Source organism: Penicillium paradoxum (genome assembly GCF_028828445.1).
Source record: "Penicillium paradoxum strain IBT 22861 chromosome Unknown utg000002l_segment0_segment0, whole genome shotgun sequence".
Taxonomy (NCBI): Eukaryota; Fungi; Ascomycota; class Eurotiomycetes; order Eurotiales; family Aspergillaceae; genus Penicillium; species Penicillium paradoxum.
Genome location: NW_026643180.1, coordinates 1592892 through 1609005, shown reverse-complemented (window position 1 = coordinate 1609005; position 16114 = coordinate 1592892). Strand labels below are relative to the sequence as shown.

The 16114-nt window shown below is 49.8% G+C and overlaps 4 protein-coding genes across 4 annotated transcripts; 3 read left to right on the top strand and 1 right to left on the bottom strand.

Moving 5' to 3' along the window:
- Nucleotides 1-1400: 1400 nt before the first annotated feature.
- N7457_000606 (nuclear transport factor 2 family protein) lies at nucleotides 1401-2017 on the top strand (the record flags this gene model as incomplete). Its single annotated transcript, XM_057171674.1, has 2 exons — nucleotides 1401-1922; nucleotides 1979-2017. The coding sequence occupies 2 exons, from the start codon at nucleotides 1401-1403 to the stop codon at nucleotides 2015-2017; spliced, it is 561 nt and encodes a 186-aa protein (XP_057035577.1).
- Nucleotides 2018-4137: 2120 nt separating this feature from the next.
- N7457_000605 (putative TMEM1 family protein) lies at nucleotides 4138-8611 on the top strand (the record flags this gene model as incomplete). The annotated part of the gene is made up of 3 exons (XM_057171673.1): nucleotides 4138-4174; nucleotides 4230-7909; nucleotides 7967-8611. The coding sequence occupies 3 exons, from the start codon at nucleotides 4138-4140 to the stop codon at nucleotides 8609-8611; spliced, it is 4362 nt and encodes a 1453-aa protein (XP_057035576.1).
- Nucleotides 8612-10666: 2055 nt separating this feature from the next.
- On the top strand, nucleotides 10667-12137 carry N7457_000604 (oleate delta-12 desaturase odeA; the record flags this gene model as incomplete). Its single annotated transcript, XM_057171672.1, has 2 exons — nucleotides 10667-11660; nucleotides 11722-12137. 2 exons carry the CDS (start codon nucleotides 10667-10669, stop codon nucleotides 12135-12137), a joined length of 1410 nt encoding a protein of 469 aa, XP_057035575.1.
- A 1072-nt stretch (nucleotides 12138-13209) lies between these two features.
- On the bottom strand, nucleotides 13210-14859 carry N7457_000603 (putative DNA repair protein (Rad57); the record flags this gene model as incomplete). The annotated part of the gene is made up of 2 exons (XM_057171671.1): nucleotides 13210-14383; nucleotides 14459-14859. The coding sequence occupies 2 exons, from the start codon at nucleotides 14857-14859 to the stop codon at nucleotides 13210-13212; spliced, it is 1575 nt and encodes a 524-aa protein (XP_057035574.1).
- Nucleotides 14860-16114: the final 1255 nt, after the last annotated feature.

Sequence of the window (16114 nt, the reverse complement as noted above, 5' to 3'; positions counted from 1 at the left end):
ACATGGCAAATTGGTAGACTATAGCAGTTGCCAAGTGGCAAACTATGGCGAGGAATATCCAGTAGTCATTGAGAGAAAGATGTTTGCTATTGCTGTATTGAACGTGGGTTCGAATGACAACGAAAATAAAGGATAGTGCCACACCGATCCACATTACTATCTAAAATTCTCATAGTCAGCCTAGCTCCTCCACCGTATAGGATCATTTGCAAAGGTTCTTACCGTCTGGCCCTGTTCGGATATCAATGGAGGCTCCATTGTGGCATCGGCTCGTTTCTTCCAGCAGGGAGAGAGGTGGAGGACCAAATCCATATTAAACAGGGATTCTTGTTAGAAGTGACACCTGCCGTCTGCCAAAGCGTGATGCTTGTGCTTCTCACGTCTGCAGAATAATCACCATGGTCAGGTGGGAAAGGGCTAAATAATATGTCTCTTCACAAACCCCGGTTCAAGTACGTGGTCGTATAAGGTGCATCATCGCTTACAGGGCTCATAGAGTTAAGTGCAATCAATTCACAATGTATGTTATAGAGTTATATCAATAATTCAATGCAAGATTTCTGGAATTGTATCGATCTGCAGTTCATCGCTCTTGAAGCCGAATTGGGGCCAAAGATGATGTGGGGGCTAGATCCTGAGGGGCTATTCCTCGCTTCGGCCTGAGTATGATTATTGAGAAGGATTACTTATGTAGAATGTTATAATATACATATAATTTGAACTGATTATCGCAGATTTTACCGTGATTCATTGTTCTATCGTTGCCAACCCCGAATTCAGAGCGGGATGCACATGTATCCTTCAAGACCCTGGTCCTGCTTTAGCGTGCGCCATCTTTTGCGACTAGCTTACGCCTAGTGGTTTATATTACACTTGCATTCCGTTTAATATCTCCGGTGCAGCCACGGCCAACTCCCGTTGAGCTGAATGGCAATTGTCAATTTGGGGAACAATGGCCCTAGTCGCGTCGAGCCAACAACATCAGAATACCATTGTTGTCCCCACTTCGAGACATACACGATGGACCTATTCGATACTCCATATGGAGTATGGTGGCCGAAGCGTCATCCTCCGTCTTGTCAAAGCGTGCTCCACATTGGATTCGATTTATATCGCCCTCTTACATTGGCTGTATAATCTACGCTAAGCTTTGCGCGCTGTCCCAATTTAACCCAAGGTATCGGCCGACGCTAATTCACGGCAATTAATTATAAGCGAGGAGATTCGGTTCGTATCATTTGACGTCTCAGGAGAAGTGCAACGGAGATTGGTGCAGGATCACTCCGTACGGGAAAGTTTTCTATAAAAAATAAGCCACATCCTTACTTCATCCCTGCTTTATCATTATCTTCGTATAACATACTCCGCACACATTTCCACTTGGGTAAACCTTGAACAAAATGAAGTTCCTCTCTTTCTGCGCACTCTCTCTCGCCGCTGCGAGCTCAGTCGTGGCCTCCACGACTAGCGACGTCGCCCCTATCGAGATTTCATCGCTTGTCGGTGGTCTCAAACCCGAGATCAATACCGATGCTAGCACAATTGAGACGATCCGAAATACAATGGCCCTCTATGCTTTTGCTATTGATGGCAAAGACTTCGATTCCCTCAACAAGGTCTTTGCCACCGACGCGGTAGCCAACTACTCTGAGCCTCTCAACGTGTTGACCCCGCTGAGCACAATACAATCTACTTTGAGCATGAGCCTGAAGTGTGTGACGACTCAACATTTCCTCGGCACACAACGGATCGATGTGCTTTCCCCGACCACGGCCAAGTCGGTGACTTACTACCGTGCAGCCCACTTTGGGCAGGGTGAGAAGCAGACGGAGGTGGACTACGCCTATGGCCAATATCAGGATGACTGGGAACGTCAATCTTCTGGTTCTTGGCGTATTGTTCACCGCAACCTGGTTTATATGGTGAGTGCACTGTCTCACGACCTCAGTTGCCAACGGTTACTAACTCATCTACCTAGGGTCCCCAAATTGGCAACCTGAGTGTGTTTGTGTGCTAGTTGTCTAAAAAGCCAATTTATGTATTTAAAGTCAGATCTTTTGAGCATGACAGCTCAATCAATTCGTCATTTTTGACCAGATGAGATGTCTCCATTACAAACCCAACCAAGAGGGGTACAAGAGCGGCCCTTAGCACATACGCGTTGGCAGATGAACATGAAGAGAGTCTCTATTTTTCTATGTGATCGATTGAAACATCGCATAAATCGTAATCGAGACAAGAGAATGTCACAAAATCAGACAGAGACGTGTGTTTGCGATTTTGTTCCGATCGCGTTGATCGGGACCCACGCAGTCGAGGGTTGAGACTCCGAAATACGAGTCTCGCGCGAGAAAAAAAAAAGTAAAGTGATCGCCCCTTTTTGAAGATCAAAGTGCTTCATCAAAAACATCAGTCGATGCTTGCTCTTCCTGCTCGGCCATGTATAGGCCAGCTACATCGACGTCTTCGAACGTTGTACACATTCTCTTTCTCTATGCTGTCCATTGCCTTGTACCCGCAACTCTTCTAATTGCGACACCAAAGCGATCTGCTATTCGATATTTGTCGATTCCATGCTCTATCTTCATTGTGTATCGAGCGATACCAGTTGCTACAGCGCTAGGTCCAGGTTTTGTCTGGTGTGAATGTGGGCGCCTCTTCGTAACCATCATCTTCCAATGTCTCAACTTGCTACTCATCGACCCCAAGGATGTCAATGACTTGCCCTCTGGAAGTAGCCAGAGCTGTATAGCTCAGGTGTACGCGGCGACTCGGTTTTTTACTGACCCCCGTGGGATCAACACTCCCTGGCAAATAAAAAATGCACCGCCACAACCAGCATACTATACGCGACGTAATATGAATGAGCCTCCTCGAGGCCGTTTTCTGATTCGACAATTAGCAATCGTTGTTTGGCAGTATCTGGCTCTGGATGTGTTCGCGACTCTGGCACTGCAACAGGCATTAGAGCAACAGAAACATGGGGTATTGCCTCCAGTGCCCCAATGGAATATATCAGTTGAGCAATGGATCGAGCGTATCATCTCAAATCTCATGGCTGGTTTTGTTGTGAGTCGAATTCTTATCGACTGCCACCATCGAATGTTTTCGATAATCCTCGTGGGACTTGGACTTGATTCCCCCGCAAACTGCCCTCCCTTGTATGGAAGGGCACTGGATGCCGATACAGTGCGGGGATTCTGGGGGTAAGCTCGCCTAAGACAATATCTCTATGGAAGGCGATCGAGCAGATGATGCTAATGCAGGTCTCATAGGAAATTCTGGCATCAATTACTCCAACGACCCCTAACCTCGGTCAGCGGCTTCATAACTCGAGACTTTCTCAATCTGTCACCAAATTCTGCAGTGCAGCGATACATGAATGTGTTTGTTGTTTTCTTTTGCTCGGGCGCACTGCATCTTGTACTTGATATTGTACAGGGAATCCCGGCACAGGAATCGGGCGCCATGTTGTTTTTCGTTACGGCTCCTCTGGGCCTTATGATCGAGGATGCTATTAAAGGGCTCTGGAGATCTGTTTCAAGCCCAAATGACCCAGGCAAGAATATTCCCAAGCCGCTGTGGCAAAGGGCCCTTGGCTTCTTGTGGTCTATGGCATGGCTCGGTGTGACCTCGACTGGGTTCTTTTATCCGCAGGTGGTGAGGCCGCAAAATCAGGCTCTGGTGCCTGTTTCTGTAGCAAGTCATATTGGGCTGCCTGTGCAAGCAGGGGTTGTTGTGGTAGGTGGTGCTGTGCTAGCCAAGGTGTTTGAGGTCGAAGTGTGAGGTCATCGATCATAGATCCGGGGTCTTGCCTATAAACATATCTGTCTTTATTTGAACTAGACAGATATGGAATATAGCCTTCTCTTTTTCCATCTATACTTATCGCGTCTTCAAGATTCAAACAAAGAAAAGAATGAAGCTGGTTGCTGATCCCAATGTAAAAGCAGCGAGGGACACGCACTAAAATGGAAAAGAAACAAGGCCGTGCGTGGCCGCAGTTGACAGCATGGCTCCGACCTCACCCCGCGGCTTTATTCCCTTAACTCCTGGCGCGTGAAAGCTCCAAAGCACATTGAGCTCTGAGATGCCCTGAAGTCAATTGGCAACTTCCCTCTTGTGCCCGGGAAAATCATGGACCCTTCGCAGGCAGCTTCGAGCAATGTGACGGGTATGATTACGGAGGTTGGGAAATGAATGAAGCTTGCGCTGACCGCATAACATAGTCGAGTACACTGATCCTTCAGGCTTGTTCCCACTTATCCAGCCTGTGATCGAATCGAAGCTCCCCCTGAAGAATTTGCACTGGAAATCGCCAACCCGCCCCGTGCGGTCAATCGAGTCACTCCGCATCGGCTTCACACCTGCGCAAGAATCGACCGAACGAAAGGTATCGAGCGATACTGTTCAGAGCACCGTCACCCATCGCCGACATCAAATCCCCGGTCTACGACAGACACCGTACCTCAAAGTTTACCTCCTCCGATGCGATGACAACGATACCTACAAGGCGACGGCCCGACGGAACCTCCGCGAATGGATCAAGGCTAATGCCTCATCTCAAAGTACACAGTCCGCAACTGCTAGCCAGGAAAAACACGATGCGTTCGAGTGGTTAATCCTACATGTGGTACCGGACGGTGATGCTGCGGATAAGGCGCCCATTTCTACATCGAAATGGGGGCGGGGATCAACTACGGTGCTGGAAAAAGCGAAAGCTGATTTCAATGGGTCATCGAAGACCGCCGTGGATCGTGTGGCTCAACTGCGTCTTCCGAAGCACGGAACTAAATCCTCTGAATTGGCCGCGCAATTGGAGGATTTGATCGACAAGATGAAGAACGGGATTCTAGCATCTTTCGATTTGCGTGTGGCCCAATACGAAGAGGATATCAAGGAGAAGGACTCCCAGCGCAGTCTTCCTGGCTGGAACTTCTGCACATTCTTTATTCTAAAGGAAGGTCTTGCGAGGGGTTTCGAGAATGTGGGTCTCTTCGAAGATGGGCTGGCTGGATATGACGAGCTAGCCGTTGGCTTGGATGCGGCCATTCGAGATCAGCTTGATGGGAGTGCCGATCAGCACAGCGGTGCACTCTCAGTCACTAGTAAAAACTGGGCTGAGTTAGCTAAAAAGGCATTGGAGGCCGGAGCTTCTGATGAGAGCGACGGCGATGATGCCGATGTTCCTCTGTTCTCAGAGCTTGAGTCGGAGGATTTCCCATTCAATTCTAACAAAATGTCCTATCGGGAAATGATCCTGGCAAGCGATATCTCCATCTTCGATTTCCGCACATACATTTTCTCACGTCAATTGACTCTATTACTACGAGCTGCGAGAGCTTCGTCACTGGCCGGGACTGAGCCTACGCCCGACGCTAATACATCGCAATCAGGCAAGAAACCCGAAAATCTCATGCTGCTAGCTGAGATTTGTGGCAGGGCGACCGAGTTTATCAGTTTAGCTGCCCGTACACTCCGTTACGATCTCGAATGTGGTCTCGCAGAGGTAACCCATGCTAGCAAGACAGATGTTATCAACAATCTAGTCTCCACGTGGGCATTCTCGGCAGCTTTCCAAATTCTTAGTCAAACCTCTACTCCAGCCTTTATGCTCCCCGAGTCCTCTCTTCATGCCGTGGCACAATCGAGTGAAACCGCTGCTGTTGCGGCGGGAGAATCGCGAGCTGATGTACCTCGCCGCACTAGTTCTCTGGTAGGAGCTGTCCGCCCTGGCCGGCCAGTGACACAGGATATCTCTGACAGTGTCGGTTTGATGCAGCGGCGGTCGACTATGGATCACCCCAAACCCGTGCCCTTTCCCACACAAAAAACTGGTTCCGAACAGCTAGCATCCGGCAGAGCGGAGTTGCTTCTTCTCGCACGGCGTTCTCTCGAGGAAGTCGCTCGGAGACGTGGCTGGGCAGAGAATTGGAATGATCTCGGTCTTCTTTTTGATGATCGACATCGTTCTGGGGCGAGCGACATGTCAGAGATCTCGTTGGACGGCGATGATACCCAGGAGTCACAGACTGATTGTAAGGCAAAGCAAACATCGCTTGTGGGCATCGAGCTTCCTGGCCTCAAGGCCGCATTAAAGTCAAAGGACGCGTTTCTGTTCCTTTATGAAGAGCTTTCAGACCGTTTGATCCGTCATCATATGGCAGCCAATCGTGTGAACTCTCTTGAACAGGCTTTGGCTGAGATTGCTATTCTAAGATACCGGCGCAAAGACTACGAGTCTGCTGCTTCTTACTTCCACCGAATGGCTCCTTTTTACGGCACCAAGTACTGGATCGTTCTGGAAGGAACCATGTTAGAACTCCACGCTCGGTGCTTGAAGAAGCTCAATAGGAATGAGGATTATGTCCGGATGATGATACGGTTGCTTTCCAAATTTGCTACATATGCGCAGGCGCAATTGTCAACCAGGCAGAAGACCGTAGCGGGCTCGATTCCTTCTACTGAGCAGGAAATGTTGGAAGGACATGTCCGCGATTTGTTCGACGCCTCTGACGCTCTTCAGAAAGATGTTCCTGCTTCCTTGACGGACTTTTTTGCCGACCTTCGTGTCGATCCGGCCATTCGGCTGTACGACAACAAGGATGGATTCCAGATCCAATTGTCGTTGCGCTTCCTTTTGGGAAAACAGATTGAGATAGACAATCTCAAGCTTCGTCTAGTCGGTGCTAATAGCTCTCAGAATTCGGAGCACTGGATTGAAAGCTCAGCTAAGTTTATGGTGAAATCGGCATCGACACAGATTCTGATCGATTCTTCGGTAAATACATATAAGGGACGCTTTCAGTACTTTTGGCTAACTTGTATTCAGACCACACTTCAAGGCAAATATTTCGTTGACCGTCTCGAAATGAGGGCCGGAAATCTTGTCTTCAACTTCAATGGCGGGCGAGACTCTACGCTTCCAGTAGGTTTCCGGGAAGCCGGAGAATCAGAGGGAATTGATGAACAACCATACATTTATTGCTATCCTCCGGCCGAAGGCTTACAGGCAAAGATCGTGTCACCACATCTTATTAATCTCCAAGCCATGCGGACGTTGGAGCTGGAACTAAACAGTGGGCGAAATGATGTCAAGAGCGGTACAATCCGTGTCCGGCCAGCCACTGCAGGCCTACGGCTTCGTCTTGCAGAGACAGAGGTTGTTGACGGTAAACTCGAGGTTGATCCCAACCATGAGTCTGGCGTTATTGAGTTCGGGAAATTGGCCCCGAAGTCATTTGTGCGGTTGCGTATCCCCTACACTGTAGAAGAGGCGTTTTCGACGCTCTCCGCACGCGCAGAAATCGGATATGAGACCGATCAAGGTCGATTCGCTTCCTCGGCATCATTCAGTGTTGTGTCTACGCTCCCCATATCGGTCAACGTGCAGGACATTTTCAAAGATGAAGCCTTGTTCTCGCGTTTTACCATCAGCCCCGCCATGCTGATTCCGCTTCGTATCACGAACTGCAGTCTTCCCAGCTCAGACACGTACAACGTGCAATCCAATATCACAGGCCCCGTCGCCCTCGATGTCTTCCCCAAACTGCCTGCGTCTCTTCTCTACAAGATTCGCCACAACGAAAGCAACACAGCTGCAACAACACCTCACAGCCTACAACTAAGCGTTGATTTCACCTGTGTAGATGATGAGTGTCTCGATGCGGTCGAGCAGCAATTTGCCACAGCCATTAATTCAAGCCCATTCCAGCAGTACACAACACTCCTGACATCGCACATTGTCAGCAGCTTCCGCGCACAGCTTTCTACTAATGACATGGAAGTCATTGGGCTGATTCGGGAGGTTACTATGCTGCCCTACGAAACAGTGCGGTGGGATGATCTCCTCGGCGCCCTAAACCCACCAGCCGAGGATATGCGACAGTGGCTCAAGGACTGGCACAAGGTAAGAGAATCACTTCGCGTGTTTGAAGCTATCCGTTTTACTCATATATGATATCAGGCCCACTCCACCATCTACCTCCCCGCACAGCCTACCATTCCAGCTCGCCGTATCGTCATCCCTGTTGATGTCCCTGAAATCCAAGTCGTGCACACAGCCGAGCTCCAGCTCCAACCCAAACCCACCAGCGAGCCAGAGCCCCCCACCCACGCCGCTGTCGGTCAGATGATCGTGGCTGAACTATGTCTCCGACACACGCGGCGCTGGTGCTCCCCATCGACTCGCGAAAGCGCAAACCAACCGCTCGAATGCTCCTACGAGATCCACGCAAGCCCAGACATGTGGCAAATAGGTGGCCGCCGCCGGGGAAATTTCCTTGCGCGCGATGGCGAATCCACCCGCTTCACTGTCCTGCTGCTTCCCCAAAAGCCGGGCCATCTCCTTCTCCCGGGTATTGAGATCCGCACATTCCTCCCGTCGGCCCCTCAGCTGCCGACGTCGCCACCTGCCGATCCTGCTGTTTCCGCGGCACCGTCGCGCCGATCAATCCCTTGTGAAGTTGACTACCGTAACCATAGTGAAACAGTCCTTGTCCTTCCCGATCTAAGGAAGACTACTGTTACTCTTAGTGCTGCTGGTGGTAATCATGCTGCTGGCGGAGGGTCGTGGTTGGTTGATTCAGAGCGGCGGGCGGAAGTGCGTTGATTCAATACATTTGCATGTGTCTGTATATTGAGCCATGTATGGGGCTCGCTGAATGTGTTTATTTATATGTCGATCTATGACTCATGAGCCCGATATTCTTTTGTGCCACTACTTTGTCCTCCCCCTGTTCTCCAGAATATACACTCCAGTGGCTTCGGTGGCTTCCGCCTGCCCCTTGGCCAGATTCAGGCTAGCGTATTCCCATATGGGATTAGTGTTATCTACTAGCTGAACTGTTCCTTCTAGACTGCTTCTACGGAGTAGCAAATCCACGTATACTCTGAGCTCTGATTTATATGGGTCGGGATGCGCAAATCCCGGAGTCTTCGTAAAATATCGGAACCAGCTCGCATTCGTGTTTTCTAGGAGATACTGGAGGTTGCGAAAACGTCCGAAGATCCCGATCAGATCTTATCTAAGGTGGCAAGGTGGTGTGATAACCTTAGAACGCTGAAGAATGGGAAAGTAAAAAACTGAAAACTGAAAATTGAAAAAGTGGAACAAGTGAAAAAGTCAAAACAAAAATAAAGAATTGAGCCCAAAAATTAACGTTTGTGTTTTTTTCAAAGGCGAGTGGGGCCCCAACAAAACCAGAATGGGTCCCAACAAGCTCAAAGACACATTTTTATATTTGCCATGTACATACTCCGTATCAGGAGATCTCAGCCCTGATATTAATAGGTTTACGGAATACTCCGTATGTACTCCGTACCTAGGTAATTCTCTGGGCTTTTGGCTTTGCACGTTGATTCCAAAATAAATATGTATCTTTGTTCTCCCATATGGACGAGACCAAGTAATGTTGTATCTCCAGTATAAGCCAACACCGAGTTACGTCCGGACAGCCCAAAGGGGAACCGGAAACCGAAAAGTGGGAATCACATGTCCCTTGCGCATGCCATTGCCGGGCACACGTTACTTACATTGTCGACCTACAGGGCCTGCACACCTTCCATATGCTGTTGATTGCTTATGTTGAGGGGTTTGAGGGGTTTCGGAATCTGACTGTTTGAATGCACGAACAAGAAAAAGAAGAAAACAAAAGCAACGCCACGGGAGCAAATCGGACATTCCCAGGACCAATCCACGGTCGTTCTACAGCGCAGCACGGCACGAAATTGACCCGCCGAGGCAATTTGATCGCTTCGATCTCTCCACATGCAGACGCCTTCACCGTGTTCTTAGCATGTGAAGATGGTGTCTAGAGCAATCACGGTGAAGAAGCGAGCGCCAGGCAGAATCTAGATCACATCACATTGTGACAATCATACCACCCCGCTGACATGAAATTTGCAAATGAATCCGTTGGGGCGGAGGGATTTAGCCTGCGAGCAGGCGGTGGCTGTCTGTGAAGAACTCGAGGCGATTCGATTGGTCTGATAGAGCCCGCATATAACATACAGAGTAGAAGTATAGATGGAGTATGATTGAATAAGTCTCTCGAAATGGTTCTGTAAGATCTCAGTCACAACCATGTACTCCGTACTCCGTATGCGCAGGCAAAGATCAGCCCTAATTCTGGACAGTTGGTGAGCCGAAAATTCAAAAGGCGAAGGGGGCGATCGGCGGTGGAGCCGTCAGGATTTGCAAGATGCCGTACCACATCCCCTGGCGGTGGCGGCTCCTGATTGGGCTGCGGGGGGCGTGGCGGTATGCAAATTACCACTCCGCGGTTCCGATGGGAACCCCGGTCCCTTTTTTTTTTATTTAATTTTCCCGATTTTCTGTTTCTTTTTGAGAGAGGCCCTTTCTTTCCTTTCCTTCTCTCGGTCAATTGCCTGCTTTCTCGTTGGCTTATTGAGTACGGGGTCTTTTGCTTCGAGGATTTGGTCCATTAACCCTTCGCAGTCCCTGGTGCAACCTCAAAGATCACATCGTGAGGAAGACCCTGACAGTTGGCAAGGAGACCTGAACTAACCCGGTCACAGGTTGATTCCCATTGAACGTTTCCTTGAACCTCACGTTCGTAGCCTCTTGTTTTTCAGGGCTATAATTGGGTTATATTGAGAGTATATCCACGGTGACTTGGGATCTATACAAAACCTCATCAGCACAATGTCGTCCACCGCCATCCCCAAGCGCGTTGCGCTGAACCGCAACCCCACCACAGACTCGTCGAATGTGAGCTCTGTCTCGGCTTCGCCGTTTGACAGCCCGCGCCAATCTCCCTCTTCGACCTCTCTGTCCTCAATGGCTTCCGAGCAGGAGGCTAGCAAGATGCTCGACGCCTACGGCAACGAGTTCAAGATCCCGGACTACACTATCAAGCAGATCCGTGATGCCATTCCCGCCCACTGCTTCCACCGTTCCGCTGTTACCAGTCTGTACTACGTCTTCCGGGACTTGGGTATCATCGCCTCTATCTTCTACGTCTTCCACAACTATGTGACCCCCGAGACCATTCCCTCCCTGCCTGCTCGTGTTGTCCTCTGGACCTTGTACACCATTGTGCAGGGACTTTTCGGTACCGGTGTCTGGGTTTTGGCCCACGAGTGCGGTCACCAGGCCTTCTCTCCCTCCAAGGTTCTGAATGACACCGTCGGCTGGATCTGCCACTCTTTCCTGCTCGTTCCTTACTTCTCCTGGAAGATCTCCCACGGCAAGCACCACAAGGCCACCGGTAACATCGCCCGCGACATGGTCTTCGTGCCTAAGACCCGTGAGCAGTACGCTACCCGCGTTGGCAAGACCCTGCACGAGCTCGGTGAGCTGTGCGAGGAGACCCCCATCCTGACTGCCGGCAACCTTATCGCCCAGCAGCTCTTCGGCTGGCTCATGTACCTGGCGACCAACGTCACTGGCCACAACAACCACTCCAAGCAGCCCGAGGGCCGCGGTAAGGGCAAGCAGAACGGCTGGGGCGGCGGTGTCAACCACTTCAACCCCTCCAGCCCTCTGTATGAGGCCAAGGATGCCAAGCTCATTGTCCTGAGTGATCTGGGTCTCCTCCTCACCGGAACTGCCCTGTACTTGATCGGCTCCAACTACGGCTGGATGAACCTGCTCGTCTGGTACGGCCTTCCCTACCTGTGGGTTAACCACTGGCTCGGTAAGTCACTCTCAAAACGGATCCCCTATCAATCCCGCATTCTTGCTAACATCTCTTGCAGTCGCCATCACTTTCCTCCAGCACACCGACCCTACCCTCCCCCACTACCAGCCTGAGGTTTGGAACTTCGCCCGCGGCGCCGCTGCCACTATTGACCGCGACTTCGGCTTCGTCGGCCGCCACATCTTCCACGGCATCATCGAGACCCACGTCCTCCACCACTACGTCAGCAACATTCCCTTCTACAACGCCGACGAGGCCAGCGATGCCATCAGAGTCGTCATGGGCGATCACTACCGCACCGAGGCCCACACCGGCTGGACTGGATTCTTCAAGGCCATGTGGACCTCCGCCCGTGTCTGCCACTGGGTTGAGCCCACCGAGGGTGCCACTGGTGAGAGCCAGGGTGTTCTGTTCTACCGCAACACCAACGGCCTTGGTGTTCCTCCCACCAAGATCCCCGCCAAGGCTCAATAGATGTCAGTGCTGAAACGCACTTTCTTTTTTCAGTCCTGACTCCATCTTTCCGCTTCTCGCATTGTTCTGATTTGATTTGAGCTTTTTTCCCCTTACATCTTATCTTGTATACTTTGCGCAGATATACGGATACAACATGTTTTTCTCGGCTTTGACTCATAGCTGAAATTTGATCTTCGATTTCTCTTTGATACCCTTGCCGCTTGTCAGTGTTGTGATATCAAATGCCCCCGCATTTTTATCTTTCCTTGGCTTACATCCCTGGATACATCTTCTTGTTTCTTCGGTGTATGTTGGGGTGGAAGCAGGCATGTATCTGGGAAGATGTCAGATGGAGAAAAAAAGGAAAAGAAACAAGAAAACGATGAAAAATGGAGAGAAAGAGATGATGAGATGACCTTGTGTTATTTTAGAGAACTGTGTTCTGTCATTGTTGTCCATATACTGTATTTTTGTGGTTAATTTGAAGCGTGCTCTTCCCTTTTCTTTCTGCTCTGGTCTTTATGTATACACAAAGTCTGTAGTAAATAGTATACCGTATCATTGACTGCATGTGGATTAAAAAGCCTCGAGTAAACTAGATTGATATGCTTTGTTTTAAGTCTTAGCTTTGTGCTTTTTGGTCTAAATCCTTCGAGGTGACTCAGATGTCCACTCTGCCAGTTATCATTTTGACCTTGGTTCTGGAAGACCGGAGTCTCATGAGTCTACTTCGCACCAAATAGTCTTCTATACGGACTAATATAACTAGGGTGTCTCACGTGGTGAGGGAACCAAGCCCTCGCATTAGAAGCATGAATTTGAGACGCTGGCTCACGGCCAAGGGAGACCAAGTACGGAGTAAACGTCTTAGTACACATAACGTCGCATCTTCTAGAGCTTTCTACTCTCGCTGCTTAGCTTATACATCTACTGATGGCCTGGTGTGAGATGAATATATGTCATCATATGTCAAAGACTATCGACCAGACCCTAATCCAGATGAAAAAGGGCTTATATTAACAACCATGGGGTCCAGAATTACCTAATTAGGTATCTGGATTATGCATCGATATCAAGACCGGTGGAAACGTCATTTACCACGAACTTTGCCCCTCAGACCACCCTTCCAGATCTCAAACTCTACCTCGCCACTTCTTCTGGCAGGTCGGCCCTTTCTCCGGATATCCTTCGGGCCTGCCGTCCAAGGCGAGAACACAAGTTTCATGATCCTCCGTGTAACAATTGCCGACTCCGGTGCAGGTTGGTGGTTCTGTGAGTTCGAGGCTCGTTGCTTGAAATCCGGAGCAGGCATTGCTATGGAGTCCGGATCTCGATTTGCGGTAGCATTCCCTTTCTGAGACTGGGATGCTACTCCCGGCGTTTTTAGCGGTGCCGGAGATGCGCCGGGGCCGGGGGGAACCCCTATAGCACGAGAATGTCGTTTTTTCAATGCTATTCGGCAAGCAATCTGCGATGCCCAGGCGTATCCCAAGGCTGGGTTCTTTAGAGATCCGCTCTCTAGATGACCGCCATCTCCCCACCCAGTGAAGAACCGCTCCTGTAGGTTCATGGTTAATTTTTTGTTGCGTGGTCGGGTAATGAGGTACGAGCCATCGAAGTTCTTATCATTTGGCGCGTGGTATGGGGATGAGGAGATGACAGGGGACGAGGATGGTACGGTTCTGCCATTAGAAGCTAACATTCCTGCTCGAGACTTTGGAAGAGGGGAGGCAGTGCTAGATCCTCGACCTGCTGCTTGGGTTCGCGCGTATGGAAACCCTGCCCGTGGTGTTGGGGTGCGATTTATGGGCTCGAAGCGGTCTGAGACTTGGTTTGCTACCACGATTGCGATATCTTCCTTTACGGCAAGGTTGCGGAGCAAAAGGCCTAGTTTTGCAAGCTTCGTTGTTCGTCTCATCATCTCTTGCTTGGTTGTGTATTCGCCACGGTAATTCGAGGTTATCGAATCAATGATCACCAGACCGACGTTATACCGCTCGATGGCCACTGGGAGATGGAAGTTCAGGATGTGATCTTGTGTCTCTATATCCATGGCGTTGATAGCCAGTACATCTTGCAGCGAGGGTGCCTCCTCCGGTGGGAGTGTTGAGAAGGCAGGGTGACATTCTAGGATCTGGGAGAGTCGTGGCGTAGATAGCGGATGCTCCGTCGATATGTAAATTGCACGCCTATGTAGTCCTCGCGGTTTTGGTAGCTGGACGGCTAGACAGAGTGTGAGCAGGAACTGGGTCTTGCCGCTTCCACTACACACCGATGGGCATGTTAGATCAGCCTGTCCGAACAAGACTCGCGTTAGAAGCCTGCAACATACCTCTCACCCGTAACCTCTGTGACATATCCGGTCGGAATCCCACCCCCCTAAGAGCGAATCCATCGCGGAGTCGAGCGTGCTTATGGTGCTCCATTGTGACGGGTCGCGCTTCGTCGCGGGACCGAGAGTCCGGCTCACCGTTTCGGGGTTTATACTAAAGCTGGGCACATTGCTGGATGTAACTATGCTCGTCCGACGCTTTTCAAATCCAACATCTGTGTGCAATTCTTCGACGATACGGGCGGAGAGACGGCGGACGTCTGCCGGGGGTACGCGAGCGCGCTTTGCGATCTCAAGCGCGTCAAGAGTAATCACGTCAACAGTGGTTACGCGAGCGCGCTCAAGAGGAGGGATGATGTGCGTAAAAGTTTTTGTCACGAAGCCAGGTAATACTACTAGAAGATCCATAGAAATAACACTGCGAGATGATCAAAAGTTAATGTTTGCTGGGTTGTTCAAGGTCGTGTTGGCCAATCACAGCAGGCTATAAGAATGTCTTCAAAAGCCCCGAGGTCCGTTTCGAACGCCCGACGTGGGTCCCTCACGTGATGTTCCCGAACTGAAACGGCCAATCAGATGGCAGAAGACAGGTAGACCCCCACACCTCCAGTATAAAGCCGTAAAGGAGAAAAAAAATAGTTTTCTTCTCTTTGATTGCGTGTCATCCTTAGTGCAGGGGCCATGCTAATCTTCTCTGTATATTTTCAGATAACCATATGCCCCGAAGGGCAACAGGCTGATCCTTAAAGTTCCATTTAACCTCCGGTTTTTCCCGATGGACCAGAAGAGGAAGGCACCGTGCCTGAGGCTCTCAAGTATGGACCCGCCTTATTCGAGCCCATGTGGGTCTCGAACGCCGAGCTTCGACCAGTCACGTGGTGTCTCAAAAGCGAAAGCCCAATTAAACGCAGGAATCGTGCCATAAATAGACCCACAGCTTCGAACCTCAAAAACGATTCTGTAAAGAAGAAAAAAAAAATAGGTGCTTCTCTTTGATTGAGCGTGTCATCCTTAGTGCAGGGGCCATGCTAATCTTCTCTGTATATTTTCTTTTGACCATATGCCCCGAAGGGCGAAAGGCTGATCCTTAAAGTTCATTATAACCTCACTTTGGAGGCAGAAAAATGACGTTCATTGAGTGGCCGCGTGATTTGGAGTTGAGACCGCCTTCCATATATCATTTGGACAACAAACCAGGCTTTTTGATTCTAGTGGGCTTGAACGGTGTTCCCTCTATTAGTCTAAATAATCAGCTTTGGCCTATACACTCAGGTTATATACCCCAAGGTGGCGGTCTTAGAAGCGTACTACCATGTAGAATGAGAATTGTTTTGGTTAAGGGAGTATGAGAGAGACTCAGGGCAAGAGCGAAAGGGAAGAACATGAATGAAGCCAGGAATATAGCATTTAAATAAGAGATAGGGAGCGAGAATGAACGATTGATCCTCTACAGAACCTAGATACACAGATTGTTTCTATCAATGAAACAGCACTGGGCAAACAAACAGAGAGTGAACGCCTAGACCCTATGTAGGTCCTAGCCAGCAATGAATAACAACGAGATTGGCTACCTCGTGTGAGAACCTCTCTAATTCTTACTACATTTACTGTACAATCTCCATCAATCCTGCCCATGCTACTGCTTTTCTACCAAATCCCTTTC